At 43.6% G+C, this 26418-nt stretch overlaps 1 protein-coding gene across 8 annotated transcripts in view; it reads left to right on the top strand.

Annotated features, from left to right (window-relative positions):
* The window catches only part of NBEA (neurobeachin), a 581951-nt gene that overhangs the window by 411649 nt on the left and 143884 nt on the right, over positions 1-26418 (top strand). For all 8 annotated transcript variants that reach the window (XM_060234688.1, XM_060234693.1, XM_060234692.1 and 5 more), the window contains 2 exons: positions 7844-7961; positions 8471-8573. In XM_060234688.1, coding sequence (XP_060090671.1) covers positions 7844-7961; positions 8471-8573 — 221 coding nt within the window. The remainder of the gene's footprint in view (positions 1-7843; positions 7962-8470; positions 8574-26418) is intronic.

Genomic DNA, 26418 nt, shown 5'->3' with positions numbered 1-26418 from the left:
AGGCTATTTAATAGAACGCAAACATTGAAATTTAGTTCTAATAATAGGGACTTTTTTAACATCATTGCCTTTAGCCAAATTATTTTGTTGCTAGTATTATGGTTGTACATGCAGCGTTAGATACAACCCAAAGGAACCAAAATACAGCTGTTGAATTCTTGGGTCTGAAATCTCCCAAGTGTGTTCATAGCATACACAATATTTGGAAAACACACAATGGAAGCCAAAGTCAAAAGAGAGAAGGAAATATTTTTAGTATCTGCAGTGTACAAGCTGTTGTTGTTGGACAGACAAATTGTTTCTGTTTGTTTAACAATAGATGAACATTCGAGTTCAGATATAGCACTAAATTAGTCTTATTTATTAATAAATGTATTAATATTTATAAGTCACTTCTTTCCTGAAATGCTCAGAAGGAAAATGCTACTATTTTATCACATGATATCTCCAGATTTTATGCTCTAATGGAAGTAAAGCGACTGTTTTGTCTCCTCAAACAGTGATTGAAGTTTAACATCCTCATAATATTTTTAAATACACAGAGGAAACACATTTCAGTACAGGGGACACTGGAATTTTTAAAAAGATCACAAAAATGAAGACATTGTGAGTCCTTGCCCTGATCAGGTTTATGGTAGCAATAGCTACCTCTAGGAGTCATCTTCATGGATGACTTACAGTGCATATTAAGGTGTTGTTTTTCACTTTGATCCCCACCCCCCAAAGTAAAGCAGGACTATTCTTGAGCAGGAATGCAGCTCTGGCTGGCTTGGCATCAGGGGTTGTGGCCTGATATGCAAATGAGTTCCTGCTGGGCTTTTTCAACAAAAAAGCTGTGTGTAAAACAATGGTGATGTCAGGGGGTGTGACCTAATATGTAAATGAGTCCCTGCAGAGCTTTTTACTCACCAGGTTTGTAGATACACTTGTCTGCGAATGGAGTGAAATGTAGTTGTCATCTCCCCCACCACCACCCATCACTGCCCACTGTAATTTATTATGGGTGTATTTGCCATTCATATATAAATCAGTGTATTCACATGCAGTATATTCCTTGAATTTGACTGCAAGAAGTTTTGCTTATATACAGAAGTGTCTGCATTAATATTTTTTTCACTCTAAGGGCCTCTTCTCATGTTGTCTCAGTGGTATGGGAACTGCTTCTTTGTATACATGTAAAGTGTGGGTTTGATATCCTTGGTGAGAAGGAATGCTATTTAATTTTTATCATGTTTCAGATCAGTGCCAAAATTTCCGTTAATGTTGCATAAGACAGGAGCTTAGAATTCAGTATAGAAAGTGGACTATATGGCAGGAGGAGACCTAGGAGCCTGGTTAAGCGAGTACTTAGGGGTATGCAAAAAACCCCAAAACCAAGTGTTTTGGGGGTTTGGGTATATTGAACCCCAAAAATATTGGTGTTTCCCAATATTCCCAAATATACCAGTATGGATTCGGGAAGTATTCAGGGAACTTTAATGTTTTTGACTCCATTGTACCTTTGGAGACTATTATAGTCAATGTTCATTATAGGATATAATGGACAATCAGTCTGAGGGTATCTGGGGCTCTTGTGGGGGGGGGCTGTTTTTTGAGACAGAGGCACCAAATTTGCAGCATAGCTGCTGGTGCCTCTCCTAAAAAAACCCCCCACGTTTAAAAAAGATTAGACTGGGGGTGTAATTCTATGAACCCCCAAAACATTGCCCCAATCCTCCATTGAGGAAAGGCATTTAAAGGTATCACAGTCCTTTTAAATACCTTCTCTGCATCCAACTTAGAAAGCTCTGAAGGTGTTAAAAGGGCTCACAGTCTCTTTAAGCACCTTCTGGTTGAACTCGCCATGGCTGTGAGCCTTTTGGAGATCACTCATCATGGAGCCATGCAGCTTGGAGAAGGCACTTAAAGGGACTGCAGTCCCTTTAAACACACTTTAAGTTAATCTATCCAGCAGTCCCAAAAATCTCAGAAATATTCTTGGTCATTTCAGATAGACAGCTGGATTTTCCAGTATTTTCCTGGTATCTGGTATTTTTCAGTTTGGAGTTAGCTGAATGCATACCCTAATACTGATATTATTATTATTATTACCTTTAATTTATACCCTACCCTCTCCGCAAGTGGACTCAGGGCGGCTAACAACCAGTTCAAAATTTCAGACAATAAATATAATTAAACAATCAAACTTCAAACAGTAAACACTATTAAAACATTTTAAAACCATTTTACGGAGCTGGGATTGTCCTTTACTAACAGTTAAACCTGTAATAGTTCCAATATCTCAGTGATGTAGGTGGCAGTCCTCTCCCGGTTTAAGTGCCAAAGGCCTGTCGGAATAACTTGGTTCTGCAGGCCTTGTGGAATTGAGAGAGGTCCCACAGGGCCCTTATGGCCTCCAGGAGTGCATTCCATATTTCAGGTGCTGCCACTGAGAAGGCCCTAGACCGTGTAGAGCACAGCCTGGTCTCTCTTGGTCCGGGGATGGACAATAGATGTTGCGTCCCTGAATGCAGTGCTCTCTGGGGAACATGTGGAGAAAGGCGGTCCCAAAGACAGATAGGCCCCCGATCATATAGGGCTTTAAAGGTCAGTACCAACACCTTGAAATGGACTCGGAACACAATAGGTAGCCAGTGCAGTTCTTTCACTGATTTCTACACTAACATATTGTATTCAAAGGAACTAAAAGGTCAAACCATATCTGCCACAAGGCATGACTTTCAGCTCCACCAGCCCTTCTACTGCTTGCAGGGCTGGCCCTAGAGTGTCATGTGCCCCAGGCAAAGTTGACCTATAGTGCCCTCTCCATGGCACTGCCCTGTGGCACTGAGCCCCGCCAGCCCTCCCCTCTGCTCACCCACCTATGCCATGCCCCCTCCCACCCATTCCTCCCTTCTTGTGTTATTTGTGGCACTGCAAGCTCCAGTCCCCACCCCGCACACACACGCTGAGAGGAGCGCACCAGCCTCCCCTTACCTGGGCTGCTTTGACCCGGGCATTTCTGTAAAGTGCTCTCTTAAGAACCTCGGTGCGCTGTGTGCTCTCTTAAGAGAACACTTTACAGAAATGCCTGGGTCGAAGTGGCCTGGGTAAGGGGAGGCTGGCATGCTCCTCTCAGTGCATTGAGAGGGCAGTGGGCAGGCCACCTTCTGTCCCCATATGCTGAAAGAAGCCAGTATCCCCTTATCTGCTTCGATGTGGGCAACTCCGTAAAGTGTTCTCTTAAGAGAGCGCAGGACATGACAAGGCTTCTCCCCCCTCCCAGGAGGGAGGGGGCAGCCTCATCACATATGCTTAGTTTGCCTAGTGGGTGAGCCGGCCCTGACCACGTGGTCAGTGCAGTCTGGAACACACTGTACCACAAGATAGGATTAAGGTAAGGTTGCTAATCCTGGGCTCAGATATACATGGAGATTTGAGGCGGAGCCTGGAGAAGGTAGGGTTTAGGAAGTGGAGGGACCTCAGTAGAGTATAATGCCATGCAGTCCACCTTCCACAGCATTTGTTTTCTCCAAGAGAAGTAGAATAAATATTTTAAGTAAATAAATAACCAATAAGCAATTAATGTAGTCTAGAGCTCAGCTGTAATTCCAGATCTCCAACGCCTGCCTGGGAGCTGGCAACCCTAAAATGGTAGATCACATATGAAGGGATACTTAAATATACAAGCAGGAAATCACATTAATTTGTTCAAGACAGGTGAATAATATACAGTTTAATTCTTTCATCAAGGAAAAACATAAAGAGATTGAAAATGGCTCAGGGTCTGATTGCTATTTGTGGGCTCTGGAAAAACTTCCCCAGCCCCGGTCAGACTCTGTTATTTGGTTTTTCCTTTCATTTTCCCCTAAGGTGTCTTGGCATACAAGCAATCTTGAGCAGGGAAAAGTGGGCTGTTGGTCAGGAGGGGAGCATATAGCTGAGTTTAAAGGATACTTGTATGCTTTCTGCACTGACAGATAGCATTCCAAGGAACTAAAACATCAGATGATATCTGGCTGAATTCTAAATTCCTGATTTCAGTGACCTTAAGGGAAATGTTGGCACTGATTTGAGATTCCTGGTGAGGGAAAATGCTGATTAACATTAATAATATGTTAATGAGCATTTACCCTCACCAGGGATCTCAAACCCACTTTACATGGCTACAGGAATATATGTCAGTTCTACCAGTCACTCCATCATTCGGTCAATGCAATCTAGAACACAATGTACTACAGGATAGCAATAACTATATATGATGCTAGACTTAGGCTCTAGACATGCAGTTGGATTGTTTTTAATTACAGAAGTTGTTGGGGAATGTGAATCAGGATGGAAAATGCTTGATGATTTGGGGGTGGAGCTTGAGGAGGACAGGGTTTAGGGAATGGAGGGACCTCAGAAGGTTATAATGCCATAGAGTCCACCCTCCAAAAAAACTATTTTCTCTGGGGAACTGATCTTTGCCATCTGGAAATAAGTTGTAATTTGGAAGGTTTCCAGGCTGGGAGTTAAAGTGTAGATGACTGGGGAAGGCAATGGCAAATCACCCTGTAAAAAGTCTGCCAAGAAAACGTCATGATGTGATGTCACCCCATGGGTTGGTAACAACTTGGTGCTTGCACAGGGGACTACCTTTACCTTTATGTAATATTAAGTTATCATATATCAAGAGACAGTAAAAGGCTATCAAATAATCTTGTGATGTGACTTCATCATTGTGTAATTACATATACAGGAGAAGACATCTGATGCTAGAAAGTTCCTTAATCTAGTAGACAAAGGCCTCCAAGATCCATGACTAGACAATGAGTCAGTAAAGTGCATTCTGTAGATCAAACAACAGTGAAAATAATTCATGTTGGAATATATCTTGCAAATTCTTTATTATAATGATGGATATGATATAGTGGATGTTCAACATAAAGCAAAGGTAGCTATGTTATATAAAGCATCTCAAGATCTATGGTTGTGGTCATAGAACCATCTGTGGTTGTGGTCATGGAAATGCTTAGACTCAAAAGTCACTGTAGTACTTCAGACTCCAAACCTGTATGTCCAAGTTTTGTACTATGATTTTGTGATTCTTAGCTGTCTACATCCCTACTACAGCAGTAAGTAGAGTGCGGAAGTATATGCCTAGCTTCCATTCGTCCTGGGGATATTAGCTCAAGCTATCTACGAGGAAGCAGAAATGCAGCCTGTAACAAATACCTCCCTGAGTTAGCCTATACATGTATATGAAAATTAGGATTGCCAGATTTTATAATCAAATTCTGGTACATGTTAGGCCTTGGATGGAACCTGCTGGAGATCAGGGGTAGGGTTTAAGCTGTGAATAGACAATGCTAGTGATTTCTATTTACAGCTTTAAAAGTAGTGAGAAGGGATAGCATCCTTTCAACCAGACATTTTTTTGATTCCATTGATTGGACAATCCTAACGGAAAATGCAGTTCTCAGATATCATATATTCTGTGTGTCCTTACTTTAAATAAATGTGAAAGATTACTGTCTACCGCTTCCTGGTCTTTACTGTCAAATCATCATGATAATTAGAATTTTAAAAATTCTCAGGGTTTTTTTCAAATTAGGCATCATTGCTTTATTTGGTGTAGTGGTTAAGTGTGCGGACTCTTATCTGGGAGAACCGGGTTTGATTCCCCACTCCTCCACTTGCACCTGCTAGCATGGCCTTGGGTCAGCCATAGCTCTGGCAGAGGTTGTCCTTGAAAGGGCAGCTGCTGTGAGAGCCCTCTCCAGCCCCACCCACCTCACAGGGTGACTGTTGTGGGGGAGGAAGGTAAAGGAGATTGTGAGCCGCTCTGAGACTCTTCGGAGTGGAGGGTGGGATATAAATCCAATATCTTCTTCTTCTTCTTCTTCTTATTGAGAGAGCATAACAGTTTATGACCAAAAATCTACTTTTGAATCTGTAACCAGCAACAGTCATATTTCTGGCAGAACAGTGGCTGAGGTTTACTCATGTTTACTAAGTTTTGATATTTCTCCTTTTAAGCTATACAAAAAATAGTGAAAAGATTTACATGTTGGTTTGAGTTTTCAGAAATGGAAATGGATCTGGGAAAAAGTCACCATGAAAGTAACCTCAATGAGTTTGAAAAAAAAATGTAAAAAATAAATAAATTGCAAGTGGTATCTTATTCCTCATAAATTAGCAATTACAAATATAAATGTATGTATGTTGGAAATGTGATGGGGATGTGCAGATTTGATAAATGTGTTATGGGTATGCCCAAAACTTAACCTACTTTGGCAAAATGTGATTCAGTTTATTAATGATATGTTACTGTCCAGGGTTGGTGCTGCTGCTCTTGCACTTACCCCAGGAGATTTCAAGCCCCACCAAAGGTGCACTGCACCAGCAAGCCTTGAAGCTGGGGAATTATTGGGAAGGGAATTGAATTAGGAAGGGAATTGAATGCTGGGAATTATTAGGAAGGGAATTGAAAACAAATCAGCCAGTATCATAATGCCCCTGTATAAATCGATGGTGTGGTCTCATTTGGAGTACTGTGTGCAGTTCTGGTCGCCGCACCTCAAAAAGGATATTATAGCATTGGAGAAAGTACAGAGAAGGGCAACTAGAATGATTAAAGGGCTGGAGCACTTTCCCTATGAAGAAAGGTTGAAACGCTTGGGACTCTTTAGCTTGGAGAAACATCGACTGCGGGGTGACATGATAGAGGTTTACAAGATAATGCATGGGATGGAGAAAGTAGAGAAAGAGGTACTTTTCTCCCTTTCTCACAATACAAGAACTCGTGGGCATTCGATGAAATTGCTGAGCAGACAGGTTAAAACGGATAAAAGGAAGTACTTCTTCACCCAAAGGGTGATTAACATGTGGAATTCACTGCCACAGGAGGTGGTGGCGGCCACAAGTATAGCCACCTTCAAGAAGGGTTTAGATAAAAATATGGAGCACAGGTCCATCAGTGGCTATTAGCCACAGTGTATGTGTGTATATAAAATTTTTTGCCACTGTGTGACACAGGGTGTTGGACTTGATGGGCCGTTGGCCTGATCCAACATGGCTTCTCTTATGTTCTTATGTTTAAGTTGTCTCTCAGATTGCAGCAGGGCATGGTCTTGACCAAGTCTACTCGGGAGTCAGATGGTTTGAAGGAGCCCAGCCAACTATTAGTGGCAGGGCTCAGCGGCAGAAGCCAACCCTGTCCAGTTTCTACCAGAGGGGATCTTGGCACTAAGGGGAGTCAAAATAGAGAACTGAGAAATTTTAACATGATTCAGTCGGTTGAACTTTACATGCTTTCTGGATTTGTTTGAGTGATACATTTTGTACTTTTCCTACCATAGAACAAAGTTTGAGTCCAGTGGCACCTTTAAGACCAACAAAGTTTTATTCTGGGTGTGTTGTAGTGTTAGTGTACAGAAAACATTGTGGAGAGGTAATCACACATTCTACACTGTGCTCCTTGAAGGATGAGTGAGATAAAAAAATTAATATAATAGCAATAGTAGTAATAACTAATAAAGCAGGTCTAAATCTTGAGTAAAAATTCTGGTTGTGCCAATAAAGGTTTTTAGAATTGGAATTGGAGTAAAAGTTCCAGTTATTTCAAAAGAGGATTATTTTCTCTCTGCTGTCCTGTGGAATCACTTACCTGTTATTTCCCTTTGTTAAAAATATTTTCTTCTTATTTTTCTATTGAAATTCTGCTTAGTACATCCCACTACCAATAAGATATATGCCTGACAGAAGGGGGTCAGGTCTTAGCACAAGGGAAAATGACACAAACAGGTTCTAAATATTAAATCAATTTTATGTTAATAACGGATAACCAGTAATCAATAAATGTTCTTTTTCTTTTGTGTAGGTTCTTGCTTACACAGAAGGCCTTCATGGAAAATGGATGTTTAGTGAAATCCGAGCTGTTTTCTCAAGACGTTATCTTCTTCAGAATACAGCTTTGGAAGTGTTCATGGCAAACAGAAGTAAGCTTTGCTATATATTTTGATTAATATATTTGTCCATATAATTTTTAAGGATAGTCATTGCAAGCCAAAGTGTTAAAACTGGGGATGTTCTCATTAGTTTCTCACTTTTTACTTCTAGTCAGTAGAAACTGATAGATCAGGGCCCTAAAGAGGTAATGGATGGGGAAATAGTACAGGAGGCAGTCTCTGGCTTTATATTCTGACTAATGGCTAGTGTGCAACAGTGCTCACACAATACTAAGCCATGGAAAAAAGAGAGAAGGAAGGAAGGTCTATAGAGTCACTGCTAAAATAGTGGAATGAAAAATACTCTTCTTATTTCTCACACTTTTGGTAAACATTGCTGGGTGAAGTTAATGAACAAAAAAGATGAAGAAAAGCATGGCTGGTTTGTTTTAGAAAATGTAGCATTTTAGTGTGTTTTTGAAGGAATATTTGAACTATACAAAAACATTTATCCAGTATTTTGATAGTTTTTTAACTTCTGAATTATTTTTGTATTATAGCCTCTGTAATGTTTAATTTTCCTGACCAAGCAACAGTCAAAAAAGTTGTATACAGTTTACCTCGTGTTGGAGTGGGAACCAGCTATGGCTTGCCACAAGCAAGGTAATATAAACTCATTTATTTTCTTTTTATTTATTATTTATTTAAAGCATTTTAATGCCATCTTTCCACCAGATCAGGGTCCCCAAGGCAGCACACATAACAACATTAGAACAATTGATAATATTTATAATTATAAAACAATTCAGTAAAAGCATGTAAACAAACAATATCAGAGCAGTTGGCCAATAATGGTTATTGGAGGTAAGCAAAATGTTTAAAAAAAAAAAAAAAGCTAGCTTGTTCCAAGTAGATGCACAAGAGTTTGTCATGCATGATAGCCTAGTTATCTGCAATGTCTATTATATGTCTCCTGTTTTATACACAGTTCTATTTCTTTTCTACTTTGTGTAGTTTGTGTAGTTAATCCATGTACATTAGACACATATCTATGTGAATGTAACCCAGTTTTCCATTTGGACCCAATGTCACACTGGGGCAGCCTGAGAATATGGAACATGTTTCCTTCTGACACCTTTCTTTCCTAGGAGCTGCTAGTTCAGGACTTGCACCCAGTTTAGGGAAATGTGCTCAGTCTGGGCAATGGAAGCGCAAGAAGTCATCAACAAGACACTGTGTCTCCTTTCACAAGTACAGTTACTTAGACCTTGAATATGGTAAAATTAGAGAGCAGGCTTTATTTAGATGCAGAGCTGCTAGGTCAGTCAGGAAGAAACCCAGTGCAATAATCTTTCTATCTACACTTTGGCTCCTAACACTACTATAAGTATCTGAGCAAAACTACAAAAACAAAGTTGAGACAGAGTCTATAAGAACAAGGATTAGCCTAAAGTTAGTACATTATGCTATTGTGGAAAGTTGTTTCATCCTAGTTTCCAGCCAAAGTGTCAATGCACATCTGGGAACTCAAAAGAGAACCTGCAGGAAAGTTGTCTGAATATCCTCTTCATTGGGGCTGAAAGCTTAGATCTAAATTGGAGCTCCATAGAGAAGCTAAACTATCATTTTTGCTTCAAATTCTTGAAGGGGCCAGGGAGTGTTTTGCTCATCAAATGACAAAAAGAATCTCTGGATAACTGCAAGATTTGCTCTTAAATGTACAGAGAACTTTTACAGTGCAAGTTTCAATAAAGAGATGCATTAAATTGTAGGCCAAGTTAATTAAATGAATGTATTTGCTCCAGATGGTGGTGGTGGGGTTTAAAATCCAAGTTAATGGTTGCTCCAGTTTACATCTGTAGAAAATCATCACCTTTGACTTTTGATAATTAATACATAGAGATTCATATTTGCAGTAATCAGAAAATACTTTAAAATGTACCTCATACAAACTCCGTGCAGCGAGGATATGTGTCAGCTCATCAGTTGCCTAATCCTGCACTGCTGCCAGTTTGTGGGAAGAGTGAACAGAAACTGTGTGGCACAGTGCAAAATTATAATTACAGTGTAGAAAATAATACATTCAAAGAATCACATATCAAAAAAGTCTCTTCTCATAAATGCTCATGGCAAAAAGTCTCTTCAGACCTTTATAATTGGCATCCAGCACATAGTCTTCCGACTGTTTCTTTTCTCCACAAGTAGCCAAAGAGCAAGCCCATAGTTAGTGGGGACCAGTTTCGGTGTTACACACCTTCAAGGGCTTTTCCGCCACTTTTCCATTTGTTGGCAGCTTTTTCCACCAACATCCAGAAAACAATTTTCCAAAAGAGAATTATTACTACTTAACTAGAACACCAATAATTTCACTCAACTATCATTCCTACTACTTCCATGGCTGGTATCGTTTCTCCTGAGTCATAGGACTGTTATGCACTGGTCTTTTCTCGCTTTCATAATATATTAAAATTGGGTTGTTGTTAGTTTTTTTGGTCATTCTGCATTTCGCCCCGCTGTCATTGTGCATGTCTGTTGGGTTTTCTTTTGTGTTCTACACTGTTACCCCCACCCCCTCTTCAGCACTCAGTTCACTTTCTGCTTGCAGTTTCCCTGGAGTTTCTCAGAGTTGTTTTGTGGCAGTTTTTCTCCTTGCTTTGCTTCAAAGCCAAAGGTAAAATTCAAAATCAGACAGATTCCCTCAGATTTTTCCCATCCCTTTTCCTACCCTTGGAGACTACTCCCCACCCATATCGAGGTCACTGCCAAAGCACAAACCAACCAACAGACTAGCTAGCCAGCTGCCAAGCTTCGGTCCCTCTATGGGTCGCCCATGCCTGGAGAAGCCCAGCAGTGATGGGCAAAGGGAGTGAAGAGCGAAGAGGAGTGGAGAAAAGGGAGGCTGCAGTGTGCCTCCTCCCTTGCACACTCAGTTAAGTTAGTGTTGTATCTTCTGTGTTTGGGTTCTCCTCCTCAGCTCACCTTGTCCTCCCTTCTTTCATCTGCCTATCTGCCCACAGCTCTGAGCCAGGAGTGCACAGGCAGCCAATCAACAGCTATCCTTCCCCCCTTCACTGGTGTACAGTTTCAGTACTGACTGGAAACAAAACGGGATCATCAGTGCAGAATTAATTGACAAGGTCTGTAAGGGGAGAGGGAGGGAGGAAAAGACTGACACTGGGTCAGCTCTTTCAAATTTTTCATATTGGCAGATAACAAAACAGACAATACAGTAGAGCATGAGTGTCAATCATATGACCTACTGACTGCATCTGGCTCCTGCAGGGCTCCTCTCAAGCCCACGAGCAACTGGCTGTCTGCTGCTTCTTATTTCCTGTTCCTCCTTCCTGTTTCCAGCATTGGAGCTGTCTTTTGCTCAGTCTCTCCTATTTCCTGCTTTGCATAGGAGAGAAAGAAAGCCAAGCCTCCCTTCCCTCGATTGGCTGAGGGCTCCTCCCCCTCCTCTTCTGGGGAGAGGGGGGAGGAGAGAGCCAGAGAGAGAGAGTTCCAAAGCACCTTTAAGACCAACAGTGTTTCATTACAGGTATACGCTTTTGTGTGCCTGCACACTTCTTCAGAGAGAGGGAGGGGGAGGGAAAGAAAGAGCCAGAGAGAGAGAGAAAATTCTAACGGAGAGGGAAAGAAACCTAAGAGCACAGCTTGCATTCTTTATTAATGGAAGGGAGCAAGAGTCCAGTATTCCCTTAACAACTAACAAAATCTGTGGCAAGGTATTCACTTTCATGAGTCACTGCTCACTTTTTCAGATACAAGAAAAATGTGAGTCCATCTGTCCTTATATCTTGGAGAGTGAAGTTATTTCAGACACCAAATGGCAATAACAGGTAATGAAAGATGAAACCTAGGTCTCAGTTCAGTCCAGAAGGATGCATTCTTGAGCTTCATCATCAGGTGCAATTCAGCAGTCTCTCTGATTTCCCTTTGAAATTCTTTGTAAGAGAATGACTACTCTTAGGGCAGCAACTGAATGTCCTGGAAGGTTAAAATGTCCACCCACTGTTTTTAAATGTTGTGTTTTCTAATAGCAGTTGAATGAGTAAGATTCCAGTAGCAACTTAAAGACAAAAAAAAATTGGTAGGGTATTTGAGACCTAGGTTTCCTGTCTCATTACCAGTGCTGATATCTCTACATCTACTACCCTTCTTGGGGAAGTCAATGGCAAACCACTTCGTAAAAAGTCTACAATGAAAACGTTGTGATGCGACATCACCCCAGAGTCGGAAATGACTGGTGTTTGCACAGGGGACTACCTTTACTCTTTTTTTTTTACTACCTCTCTCACTAGTTAATCAAGGCACCTTTAGTTACAAAGTATCCTGTTCTGCATACCTTTCGACACACCTTTGAGCATCTGAAATCATCTTTATAAAGTTTATATCTCCAGTTTCTCAAGTTACATTTTATGGCACACATGGCCTGGCCCAACAAAGTGACATTGCCCCCCCAGGCGGAATAACGAGGCAGACAACAAGTTGGGTTAAAAGGGCCACTTTATTAACTTAACGGCAAGGGCAAAACATGGGGACAGGACAAGCCAGGGGTCATCCCGACCACCTCCTTGACCTGGAACTGGGCGAGCCCCCTGAGCCCCGGGTGTGAGCCAACCAAACGGCTCAGACCCGGCCGGCCCGGCAACTTGATCACCGCTCACCGGAGCTCCGCCATCCCCACAGGCTTCAGCCTGGGATGCGGACGCTCACCGCGTGCCGGGATCCAACAGACTCCCTGGAGCCAACCTTGGGCCGTACAGCTTGCGGTTCCCCAGGAAGTCATGCGCCAAATGGCGCGATGCTACGGGAGCTCACCAATCCCCAAAACATAATGCCAACCACAAACTGCCAGTGACCAACCTATATAACGGCACCGCCAATCCAATTGCCAACACCAGACATCATCAGTACAGGGTAGGCAAAAACACCCCCGGACAAGGCCAATCATCCGAGTGCGAAAAATTCCTACCCGGCCCCCAAAACAGGCGACCAGCCTCTGCCTGAACTGCATGAAGGGCGGGCGGGCGGGCCGAGAGCGATTTTCAACTGCGTGTTAGGGGGCGTGGGCAGCCTAAAAAGGCTGCCCATCGCCCCCTCCCTCCTGAGATGATCCATTGCCTCGGATCCGCGCGGGGAGGCAATGGGCGGCCCCCAGCCTCAGCAGTCGATGGACTGCTCGGCTGGGAAGGGGCCGAATTGCCCCCCCAGGCGGAATAACGAGGCAGACAACAAGTTGGGTTAAAAGGGCCACTTTATTAACTTAACGGCAAGGGCAAAACATGGGGACAGGACAAGCCAGGGGTCATCCCGACCACCTCCTTGACCTGGAACTGGGCGAGCCCCCTGAGCCCCGGGTGTGAGCCAACCAAACGGCTCAGACCCGGCCGGCCCGGCAACTTGATCACCGCTCACCGGAGCTCCGCCATCCCCACAGGCTTCAGCCTGGGATGCGGACGCTCACCGCGTGCCGGGATCCAACAGACTCCCTGGAGCCAACCTTGGGCCGTACAGCTTGCGGTTCCCCAGGAAGTCATGCGCCAAATGGCGCGATGCTACGGGAGCTCACCAATCCCCAAAACATAATGCCAACCACAAACTGCCAAGGACAGCGCCAAGCCTCTGCTTAGGCCGCTGTACCCCCAAACTATAACCACGACCCAGCCCTTGCCGCAAGTCAGTTAAGAACTCGTTGCCCTTTTCTAACAAATGCACCCCAACTCCCAATATAATTCTGGCCTACAGAATGGAATCGAAGGATAGAGACGTAATCCCAAGCCCACACCCAGGGCCATGCCCCATGCACGGTTGGCTTATATGCAGCGCGCTCCCCACCTTCAGGGTCCCATGCCGTCCGCTAAACCCGGCCCGGCAACATGGCCAACCCCAGGACAAGGACGCCCGGTCACTGTTTTGATCAAAGCCAGGTCCGACTGGGCCAGACTCAAAAAAGGGGGGGGGGCCCTGCCATTAGTCGGACCCAAATCGTTCCCATCCAAATGAATTACAATAATCTGTGGTGGAGGGTCAGCCAGCTCCCTGAACAGCATAGGCAGGAGCCCAGGCCACCTCAATCCACGACAGCCTAGCCAGGCGATCCCTGTTCAGTCGCTCAGGCCCACTTGTGAACCAATCAGTGTCCGACGGGCCTGGCGTGCCGCCCAACAGACAAAGCTGTGGCCGCATGTAAGGATCCACTCATCGCCAGCCACAGCCCCTAAGAGAGAAAAGTATTAGAACTGGAAACAATAAAACACCTGGCACGAACAGCAAAGGCTTCCTGCAACTAAGGGAGTGGAAAAACCTGCTTTAAGACCTCAAAGGCCTAACATAAACACGATAGGCCCCGGCTTCCACCTCCCGACCAGCCGGATATCATATCCCCCATACCCAAGTGCTGTGGGCGAGTAGGCCGCTCTGATTCTAAAGGAATGAATACCAAAATTATGACTGCCGAGGCCCAAATATTACAAGGCACGGCTGGTGATGACCAAAATTAGGTGCTTTGTCAAGGGGGCTTGCCCAGCGTGGCGGGAAATTAAAACCAACTCATTCCGACTACTGCTTAAGAACCCTCAGACGTTTGGGGCTGGGGCCCTTTTGGAGGGTGTTGACCGGTACCATTGCCTGACCGCTCATTAGACCACCTCTGTTTTGATCTGGTGCATGCCGTGGAGGCATGAGGGCCTGCGCAAATCGGGCACTCGTGCTTATATTTACAGGCCTTCCTGGAGCATGAACCTTGGGAGGTGAACTCCCAGCAAAGCAGCCGCGGCTGCACCGACTGCCCCTCGGAAGCACGGGCGCCAGAGATGGTCGTTCCTGTTGTCTTTTGCACTAAGTGACCACTATCAGATCGCTCCCCAACATTTGGTTTTGCGGGCGCCATGAGCTGCAGCCAAAGCTGCTGGTTAATCTGATTCCACTGAAGGAACGGATTAACTGCCGCACGCATGCGGAACTGCTCATCATACTGGAGCCACGCCCCACCAGCAAAGTCATTATACGCCCGGTATATTATATCACAATACTGGAACAATGGGGAGGCTCTCCATGGCTGGGCCCTAGCAATGACGCCCGCATAAATAAGAAAACCGGGGAGCCAATTAGCCCACGTTCGGTCAACTTTACGACGCTTGAGCTTCTCCTTATCCTTCTCGTCAAGCTCGTCCTTTGATTTTTTCTCAAGTTCTCTATATAGTAGGCTGAATACATCCACGTATTCACCTTTCAGAATTTTTTCTCTAGTTGCTGCAGTGAGATGGTCACCCAGGGGCATGGCAGGGTCCCCAAAAGGAACAGCATGGAAGTCCAAAGAACCGTACGGAACCGGTGGGTGAGGTGGGAAACCCCAGATTGTACCATGCTGCCCGGACCACGGTAGAGCCGCAGATGCGGCTTGCTGCCATCCCCAAGGGGGCACGCCCACTGACGGACCTTGGCCGCCCGACCCGGCACTACCACCATAACCATCGCTCCCGAACGCCGTGCCCCATGAAAAACCAGAGGCACCAGGCGTGGGCGCTGCCGTAGAAGTGCTCGCCAGCGGCAGAGCACTGGGGACCGCATGTCTACCTGGGAGTGACCCGGCCCACGAGTAATGGCCCCTACCCCTTGGGCTCCTCCTCCAGGCCTGGGAGCAGAAGATACGTTGGGCCCCCATGGGCCCCAAGGCCATACCGTTCCCTGCTGTGGCACGGGAAACTTACCATCCCCAGCAGGTGGCACGACCGCCACCGCCTCGGGCTCCTCAATCTGCTCCTCTTCCTGGGGCACTCCTTCCTTCGACGCGCCCCCACCTCCATCAGCTCCCTGCAACACAGAAAGGCGAGCCAGCACCTCCTTCTGGAAAGAGATGGTGGCAGCTCGACCGGACCCTAACAAGCCGGTGGCCCTCCTAGCAGGGCCCGCCAAACCCCTAGCTTCCTCAAGGGCTGCCAATTGAGCCATAATGGCCTGCCGTGTCTGAGCCTCATCCCCTTCATCCTGCAGGGGCAATTCTGGGGGTGGTCTCTTGGGAGGTCGCTTAGCCAGTTGTTTTCCTTTTTTATTACCCTGTCCCTTCTTGGGACCCATGTTCTTCTTCTTTTTTTTTTTTTTTTTTTTTTATAAACTACCCTGCACAAGCCTACCTGGCTAACCAGGCACAGGGGAGTATGAAGGGGGAGGGAAGAGGCCCCCACAACCGCACACCAACGGCTATACTGTCCAAAAAGGAGGGGAGGGAGCAAGCACCAAGCCCCGGTACAGGCCCAAATTCCCCGGCAAACTATCCCCCCTTTCCAAGCCTGTTAAAGGCAGTCAAGAAAGAATGGCGAGAGGTGGGGGGTGAGCAATGCTACGACTGGCCCCTTAAGACGCCGCGCCGCCTCCCCAGCGCTACCGCGCCAAACAGCTGATTGGGAGGCCTGGGCACAGCGCGCCTCTCAGCCGCCAAAGCCACCCGACGGGGACTGCTGGCTGGCCTGTTGAGGGGTAAGGAAGGGGGGGGGCGAAGGAAGGCCTAGCCGGGGACTCCCACCGCCCCGCGGAAGCCGGGCAAACAGACCGCGCCGCTCAGCAGGCTCCCGACGACGAACCAACTCCCGTCGCTCAAACCGGCAACCGCCGCTCTCCCGACGCTCTTCAGACCGCTGCTTCAAAGCGTGCAGAGCACGCCGGCCTCGCTCGCTCACAAAGGCCCTCAGTCAGCCTGCAGGTGACTGATCCGGCCGAGAGCGATTTTCAACTGCGTGTTAGGGGGCGTGGGCAGCCTAAAAAGGCTGCCCATCGCCCCCTCCCTCCTGAGATGATCCATTGCCTCGGATCCGCGCGGGGAGGCAATGGGCGGCCCCCAGCCTCAGCAGTCGATGGACTGCTCGGCTGGGAAGGGGCCGAATTATGTCAGATCCGTCCCTTGTAACAAATGAGTTCAACACCTCTGCAGTAGAGCTTGGCTTCATAGCTGCTCTAGTCAGTTTCATTCGTGGAATGAAACAAGGAGGATTTAAACGGGAAGAGCTCACTGGATATTACTGCACAGCTGCAGTAAGGCAATTGTGTACATTTTAAAAAACTCTATGGATGGCACCCCCAACAAGTCGCAAGTGATGTTACCAACCAAATTAAGCAAAAACTGTGGGTTTTATTTCTAGCTGTAGAATACATACTCAAAATACAGAATAAATACACCAGGGGAAAAAATAATGTTGCATACGACGGAAACACAAATCTGAAGTCAGGCTTAAAGGCTTGACTGCTCAGATTCTCTACAGTAAGCTGTGCATGCAGAAAGGACCTTAGCTCAGCAAACTTGGGTTTGGGGAGGAAATTCTAGCTGGTATAACATTTTTAAAAATAATTGAATGGTCTTTGTCAGCTGGACTGTTAATGGAACAGGATACTTTGAAACTAAAGGTGCCTTGATTAACTAGTGAGGGGTCTTGGTTAGTGGTCTGGGACTAGGCAAAGAAAGGCTCGTTGCTCTCAAAGTTGGCTGTGTTTGCTGTATGTTGAAATTATACTGAATTACTCTCTATCCTACCACTTCTCAGTTGTTTCTCAGTCTTTTGTTATGGGAGGACAAAAACTGGTTTTCTGAGTCTCATGTAACTGACAGAGAAGAACTGTTCTTGATCAGCAAGATAAATGGACAAAGAGAATAGTGAACAAAACTAGGCCTGATGGCAGCATGCTATAGTATATTTGAATAACACCATGAAAAACAAGATTGTAGAGACAACGTGAACCCATCCATGTAGGTTTTATATAATGGGTAACTCTGCGTTATTGCTAGTAACTGCATTGTGGGGTGCCTAGAAAATGTCAGTACAAATTTTTTGAGATTCTGGTCATAGTGCCACATCTGTACTTGGAGAACTGATTTTTTTTCTGCAGAGATGTTACCATCTATTTTTTTAATATAGATAGATAGATGATAGATAGATGATAGATAGATAGATAGATAGATAGATAGATAGATAGATAGATAGATAGATAGATAGATAGATAGATAGATAGATAGATAGATGATAGATAGATATTATTTCATATAAGTATTTGTGGTGATATATTGAAAGAGAACTTTGGCTTGATTAAAGCTGGACAGATTAGAAAACACCATAGCATTAAGTCCTTCCTGCATTATCACAAACACACGGCCATGGAACCAATTTACTGTGCATAATTTATTTGACAGTGCTACAGTAATTCACACTCTTTGAATCTCCTTAGCTATCTTACCAGTAGGAAGCTTTCTGAAGAGATTTGTTTTGCTACATGTTCCATCAAATCATAGGTTAGCATACAGAAAGTAAAATCCCTTTAAGAAACCAAGTGATGCCTAAAAATAAGTAGGTTGCCCTAGTTCTTTGCTGTTCTAAAGGGAGCAACAGCTAGTGTGTCAATATATAAACGTGATAATATACATACATGTTTTGGTAGTGTGCTTCTTTTGTAAAAGAATCAAAATGGCATTTGTTTGTTTATATTTTAAGTTTGTCATATGAAAGAAAGATAGAGGACAACAGATTTTTTTTTCTCCTGAAGGCTTCTAAAATACAAAACATGCATTGCTGACATTTTAATTGTCTAGCTATTTCCTATCCCTCCCTGTTCTGAAGGCTCAGGATGGGTAACAGTGTTTAAAAACATTTAAATAAAATATGTGATTAACCACTAATAATGGTTTTCTGTGTCCTTTTGATGTACCAACTTTGTACATCAATTGTATGCAGAAAACACTTTTTAGTTATTGTACAGCAGGGGTCCCCAAGCTTTTTGAGCCTGTGGGCATCTTGGAAGTCTAACAATGTGGTGGGCACAACTAAAAAATGGCTGTTGCAGGAGACAGAGCCAACCACAAACTGTGAGGGAGTGAAGTTATAGCTCTAATAGTAACTCTTTTAAAATGGCAATGTTTTCTTGCTTATCTTCTATCAAAAATCCTTGTGCTGTGGCATTTATTTTTAAATCCACACAGTCAATGAGCTCTTCAAAGACCAGTCAGAAGCCCTATGGGCAGAAGCCACATCTGGCCCCTCTCACTATCTAAAAACACTTGGTAGGTACCAGGAAAGATATTGATGGGTGCCACTGCAGCCACGGACACCATGTTGCTTTGGTGGGGGAGGAGCTGTCAGAGATTTTGAAAGTATGTGGAAGTATATGGAAATAAATGATATTTTTAAATAGGGTGCATAACAAAGATATGTTTTTACAGGACAAATAGTTTGAATCTAGAGAATGAGGGTGGTGTTGTCGTGGTTAGAGTATTGCGTAAGGACAAGGGATACTTAGGTTCAAATTCTAGTTCATCCAAAAAAACTCACAGGCTAAGCTTGGTCCACACTATCAGAATTATGATGATAAAATGATGCTTATCCTTGAAGGAAAAATGTAGCTGACATTATAAATACCAAAATGATGCTTATCCTTGAAGGAAAAATGTAGCTGACCATCACTTTGACTATACAGACTTTTGTTGGCTGGGTGATGTCTCTACTTTTTATTACACTGCCTAGGTTTGCCATAGCTGTCCTCCCAAGGAACAAACGTCTTTTAATTTCATGGCTACAGTCACCATCTACAATGATCTTGGAATCTAGGAATCTTGGAATCTAGGAATGTGAAGTCTGTCATTACTTCCATGTCTTCCTCTTCTATTTGCCAAGGAGTGAAGGGGGCCGGATGCCATGATCTTAGGTTTTTTGATGTTGAGTTTCAAGCCTACTGTTGTGCTCTCCTCTTTCACTCTCAACAAGAGGTTCTTTATGACCTTTTCAGTTTCTGCCATTAGAGTGGTATTGTCTGCATATCTGAGGTTGTTGATGTTTTTCCCGGCAATCTTAATTCCATTTGTGATTAATCCAGCATGATGTACTCTGCATATAAATCAAATAAGCAGGGTAACAATATACATCCTTGTCGAACTCCTTTTCCTATTCAGTTGTTCTATATCCTGTTCTGACAGGTTTATACAGGTTATACAGGTTTCTCAGGAGACATGTGAGGTGGTCTGGTACTCCCGTCTCTTTAAGGACTTGCCACAGTTTGTTGTGATCCACACAATCAAAGGCTTTAGCGTACTCAATGAAGCAGAAATAGAATGTTGGCAATTTGATCTCTAGTTCCTCTACCTCTTCGAAACCCAGCTTGTGCTTCTGGTAGTTCATGATCCACATACTGCTGAAGCCTAGTTTGCAGGATCTTTAACATGACCTTGCTGGCATGTGAAATGAGTGCAATGGTGTGATAGTTTGAATATTCCTTGGCATATTCTTTGGGATTGGAATATAAATTGACCTTTTCCAATCCTGTGGCCACTGTTGCGTTTTCCAAATTTGCTGACATAATGCGTGCATCACTTTAATAGCATTGTCTTTTAGGAATTTGAATAGCTCAACTGGGATACTGTCATCTCCACTCACTTTGTTGTTAGTAATACTTTATAAGGCCCATTTAACTTGACACTTCAGGATGTCTGACTCGAGGTCAGCGATTTCACCATTGTGATTGCCAAGGACATTGAGATCCTTCTTGTATATTTCTTCTGTGTATTCTTGCCACCTCTTCCTAATTTCTTCTGCTTCTTTTAGGTCCCTACTGTTTTTGTCCTTTATCATGGCCATCTTTGCATGAAACGTTCCCTTGATTTCACAAATTTCCTTGAAGAGATTTCTTGTCCTTTCCATTCTGTTATTTTCCTCTATTGCTTTGCATTGTTCCTTCAGGAAGGCCCCCTTATCTCTCCTTGCTGTTCTCTGGAAATCTGCATTCAGTTGGGTGAATCCTTCCTTTTCACCTTGGCCTTTCACTTTCCTTCTTTCCTCAGCTATTTATAAAACGTCATCAGACAGCCACTTTGCTTTCTTGCCTTTCTTTTTCTTTGGAATGGTGCTGATTGCTGCCTTCTGTACAATGTCACGAACCTCTTCCCCTAGTTCTTCAGGCATTCTGTCTATCAACTGTAGTTCCTTAAACCTATACTTCACCTCCACTGTATATTCATAAAGGTTGTGATCAAGGTCAAACCTGAATGGCCTAATGGTTTCCCCAGTTTTCTTCAATTTAAGCCTGAATTTTGCAATGAGTAGCTCGTGATCTAAGCCGTAGTCAGCTCCAGGTCTTGTTTTTGCTGACTGTAAGTAGCTTCTCCATCTTTTGACTGCAGAGTATATAATCAATCTGATTTCTGTGTTGCCCATCAGGTGATGTCCATGTGTAGCATCTCCTTTTAGGATGTTGGAAGAGGGTGTTTGCTATGACCAGCTTGTTGTCTTGACAAATATTAGACTTTTCCCAGCTTCATTTTGCTGTCCAAGGCCAAACTTGTCCATTTTTCTTGTTAGTTTTTGACTTCCTACTTCGGCATTCCAGTCCCCTATGATGATGAGGACAGCTTTTTGTGTGTGTTAGTTCTAGAAGGTATTGTAGAACTTCATAGAACTGGTCCACTTCAGCCTCTTCTGCGTCAGTGGTTGGGGCATAGACTTGGATACTGTGATACTGAATTGTTTGCCTTGAATATGGACTAAGATCATTCTGTCATTTTTGAGATGGTATGCCATTACTGCCTTCCTCACTCTCTTGTTAACTATAAAGTCCACAGTAATCCTCTGAGTTAAATTCACCCATTCTTATCCACAACTACAGTTCACTGATTCCCAAGATGTTGATGTTCAGTCTTGCCATCTTATGTTTGACCACATCCAGCTTACCTTGATTCATAGATCTTACATTCCACATTCCAATGCAGTATTGTTCTTTTCAGCATCAGACTTTCCTTTTACTATCAGACACATCCACAGCTGAGTGTCCTTTCGGCTTTGGTCCAGCCACTTCACTCTGCTCTTCCCCAGTAGCATATTGGGCACCTTCTGACCTGAGGGGCTCATCTTCCAGCGCCATATCTTTTGGCCTTTTGTTACTGTCCATGAGGTTTTCTTGACAAGGATACTGGAGTGGGTTGCCATTTCCTTCTCCAACGGATCTCGTTTTGTCTGAGTTCTCTGCTGTGGCCTGTCCGTCCTGGGTGGTCCTCCATGGAATAGCCCACAGCCTCGTCAAACCACGCAAGCCCCCTCACCAGGTCAAGACAGCAATCCATGAGGATCTCATGATCCATGATCCCTCCTGCATAGGGACAGCATTTCAAGGGGAGGTAAATAATAGAAATGTACAAAACCAGTTTGATGGATAGCATGTAGAATCATGGAATGATAGAGTTGGAAGGTACCTCCAGGTACATCTAGTCCAACCACCTGCACAATGCAGGAACTTCACAAATATCTCCCCCACATACATGCATCCCAGTGACCCCTGCTCCATGCCCAAAAAACCCTAGGATCCCTTGCCAAACAGGCAAAAACTCTAGGATCCCTTGCCAAACAGGCCTGGAAAAAATTGCTGAATGACCCCAAAGTGGCAATCAGCACTTCTCTGGGCGTATAAGAAAGGGTCAGGAGAACTAAGCACTGATGCAACCCTTCTTGCCCTCCCTCTCATGATCTGACTAATTCACAGAATCAGCATTGATGTCATATGGGCATCTAGCCTCTGTTTAAAAAAACCTCCAAGGAAGGAGAGCCCACCACCTCCCAAGGAAGCCTGTACCACTGAGGAACTGTTCTGTCAGGAAGTTCTTCTTAATGTTTAGCTGGAAACTCTTTTGATTTAATTTCATTTCATTAGTTCTTGTCCAACCTTCTGGGGCAACAGAAAACAATTCTACACTATCCTCTCTATGACAGCCCTTTGGGTACTTGAAGATGGAGATCATATCACCTCTCAGTCATCTCCTCTCCTGACTAAAGATACCTAGCTCCTTCAAGCTTTCCTCATAGAACTTGGCCTCCAGACCCTTCACTGTCTTTGTTGCCCTTCTCTGGATATGTTCCGACTTGCCTATATCCTTAAATTGTGGTGTCCCAAACTGAACACAATACTCTAGGTGAGGCCTAACCAGAAGAGAGTGAAGCGATACCATCACTTAGTATGATCTGAAAATCACATTTGCCTTTTTAGCTACTGCATCACACTGCTGACTCATGTTCAGTGTATGGTCCATTAAAACCCCTTGATCCTTTTCACACATATTACTGCCAAGACAAATCTCCCCCACCTAATAATCATGCACTGGATTTTCCCTACCTAATGCAGAAATGCATTTATCCCCATTACAGTTTATTGGTTTTAGCCCAGTTTTCTAGCCTGTCAAGACTATCCTGTATCCTGACTGTCTTTGACTGTATTTGTGACCCCTCCCAATTTAGTATAATCTGCAAATTTAATAAACATTCCCTCTATTCCTTCATCCAAATAATTTATGAAGATGTTGAACAAAACAGGCCCCAGGATAGACCTTTGAAACACTCCACTTGTCACAAGCACTCTTTGGGTGTGATCTGTCAACCAGTTACAAATCCACCTAACAGTAACAAGATCCAAACCGCATTTTACCAACTTGTCAACAAGAATAGTATATGGAACCTTATCAAAAGGTTTACTGAAATCAAGATAAACAATGTCTACAGCATTCCCCTGATCCAGCAAGGTAGTAACTTTTTCAAAAGAGAGAGAGAGAGAGAGAGAGAGAGAGAGAGAGAGAGAAGGCTAGTCTGACATTACTTGTGCTTGAGAAACCCATGCTCTTAGTGATCACAGCCATCCTTTCTAACTGACTGCACACATTAAAACCTGACAATACTCCAAATCATGTGCTCAGTTTGAATTTTACAGACAAACCAACAAAAATAGTGTCCAATACAGTAATGCTGAAAAAGTTCAAAATGAGTATTAACCAAAACAGTTTTGCATCTTTTTATTATTCACGTGCTCAAGAACTTAGCCTAAAGCTCTTCCTCTCCTGTCAGTCATCATACATACTTCATCAGTTGCCACATTTCTACATTTCTTTTTTTATGATTTTTCTCATTTTTGTACTGTGTCTTGCACATTTAACCATTTATAATTTCAGAGTCTTTCCCATCTCAAAATGTTTTAATATCATAGAGTTGGAGGATGTCATACGGGCCATCTTGTCCAACCCATGCTCAATGTACGATCAGCCTATAGCATCCCTGACGAGTGTTTGTCCAGCCACTGCTTAAAGACTGCCAGTGAGGGGGAGCTCACTACCTCCCTTGGTAGCTAATGCCACTGTTGAACAACTCTTACTGTAAAAAAGTTTTTTCTGATATCTAGCTGCTAACTTCCCACCCTTAATTTAAACCCATTATTGTGATTCCTCTCCTCAGCTGCCAACAGGAACAGCTCCCTGCCCTTTTCTGAATGACAGCCCTTCAAATACTTTAGGAGAACGATCATGTTTCCACTTAACCTCCTCTTCTCCAGACTGAACATCCCAAATCCTTCAGCTTTTCCTCATAGGGCTTGGTCTCCAGGCTCCTGATCATCCTCATCATTCTTGTCTACACCTGCTCCATTCTGTCCACATCCTTCTTGAAGTGAGGCCTTCAGAACTGCAGACAATACTGCAGGTGCAGCTTGACCAGTGCAGTGTACAGTGGGACTGTAACATATTGCGATTTGCTTATGTTGATACACCTCAAGATCAAGTTAGCCTTTTTCATTGCTGCATCACATGCTCAGTGTTAGTTGTTCTCACATGCTCCTAAATTGTTGCTTGCTTTTTGCATTTCTATGACCAAACAGCTAGGGGTGTAGTGTTATCTTGCAGAAATTTCTCTATCAGTCTCTCTGGGAGCCTAGCACTCTTCCCAAGCTTTTCAGGGAACAGGCTCTCCTCTCATTTGTGGCATCTTATTCCTCATCCATCCTCTGATCCAAAGAAACTTTAGCTTTTCTAGGATTCTAGTACCATAGACTTTTCTCTAACCATCTAAGCAACAGATTAAGTTTGAGGTATGGTGACTCATAGGAAAAGAGGAAGCTGAGACCAAGTACTTGATTGGGCATCTGCTAGAACATAGGAATAGGAGAGTGAGAAGGAAGCAGTTAAGTATGTGGAAGGTTAAGAGCTAACAGATGAGCACCAGGAAAGAAAGAAGATTGTTAAAATAAATGGATGATTGTTGGAAAATATATTTGAGACACAAGGATTAGCAAAATCAAGACACACTTGAAATTCTCAGGCTCCTCTCAAGGGGGAAAAAATTAGCTCTGCTTGCACCTTCTCAAAACATTTATACAATTCTACTTATCCAGAATATTCTCTATTTTGCATCCACAATCACTAATACAGAATAAAATCCCATGCCATGCCATGCATAGTCATAGTATGGCTTTATTTTTTCTTATGCTTTATGGTGCAGTGTTTGGAGCCCTGACCTGGATGGCCCAGGCGAGTGCTATTGTAAGACACTGTGGCCCTAATATCTACAAGGAGAGTCTGTTTTGACAGTGGAACTCCCACCCATGATTATCAATAATGTGTATCTGCTGCATCTATGTGTATTTCCGAGTAATGCACTTAAACACAAACATAAGAGAAGCGATACAACAGGTGCAATTAAAATAAACTCTTTTTATAAACAAAAGCATGAAGGTTTTCATAGGAATCTTCATTCATTCCAGTCTGGTTGTTATTACTTCATAGCAAGGGCTCTTAGAATTTTACTAAATTCAGATATCTTACTAAATTACAGCTATCTTTGGCATTCACAAAGATGCACAGAGCAGAAAAGACTAAACACATAAGTAATACATTTATTGTAAGTCCAGGTTAAAGCTCACAGATACTGGAACAGCAGATGAAATATCCAGACTGTATTTAGGAGGATGCAGCTCTTCTCACTTGGATCCTGAATTACCTGCAATAATTTGAAGGAGGCCTTGAAGCAACAAGAGCTGTGAAGGGCATTCCCCACCCTTCTGGTGCTGTTGCCCCTTCCTGGATCAGGCTGAACAGCTAGGCAGCATTAACAAATAGAATACTAAGAAAGATGCATTGCAACAATTTTAAAAGGATGAATAACTATAAAATTACATATTTTCACAATAATATGAATTTCCATTACAAATCTTAATAATCCCAAACCAACACTTAATAACTTCCCAAAGAAGTATCTTCACCTTTGTTTGAAAGAATCTTGAATAATTCTATTGGTTACCAGCATTTACCTGCAATGATTATTTATTTATTTATTTGAGTTGTATCCTGCCCTCCCCACAAGCAGGCTCACGGCGAGATACAAATCAAAGCAGACCTTGAAACAGCAAGATCTGTGGAGGCCTTTCCCAACCTTTTTGGTTCTGTTGCCTCTTCCTGGACCAGGCTACTGCGAACAACCAGTGCAGTTTAAGGGAAGCAACAAACTCTGACCAAGCTCCATTAACTGAGTAGGGGGAGAGGAATTATTGCCACACCACATATTGGCAAATGCAGGCATGACTGATCCCTGTAGGTTGAACTACAAAAGTGCATTGGGTTACGCTATCTCATCAGATCTTGAAAGCTATGCAGGGTTGGCCCTGATCAGTATTTGGATGGGAGACCACTGTAGAAGTCCAGGGCTGCTGCACAGAGGCAGGGAGTGGCAAA

The sequence above is a fragment of the Heteronotia binoei genome, chromosome 3 (genome assembly GCF_032191835.1).
Source record: "Heteronotia binoei isolate CCM8104 ecotype False Entrance Well chromosome 3, APGP_CSIRO_Hbin_v1, whole genome shotgun sequence".
NCBI classification, from domain to species: Eukaryota; Metazoa; Chordata; class Lepidosauria; order Squamata; family Gekkonidae; genus Heteronotia; species Heteronotia binoei.
The sequence above is the reverse complement of the archived record's forward strand: the minus strand, read 5'-3'. Positions and strand labels throughout refer to the sequence as shown.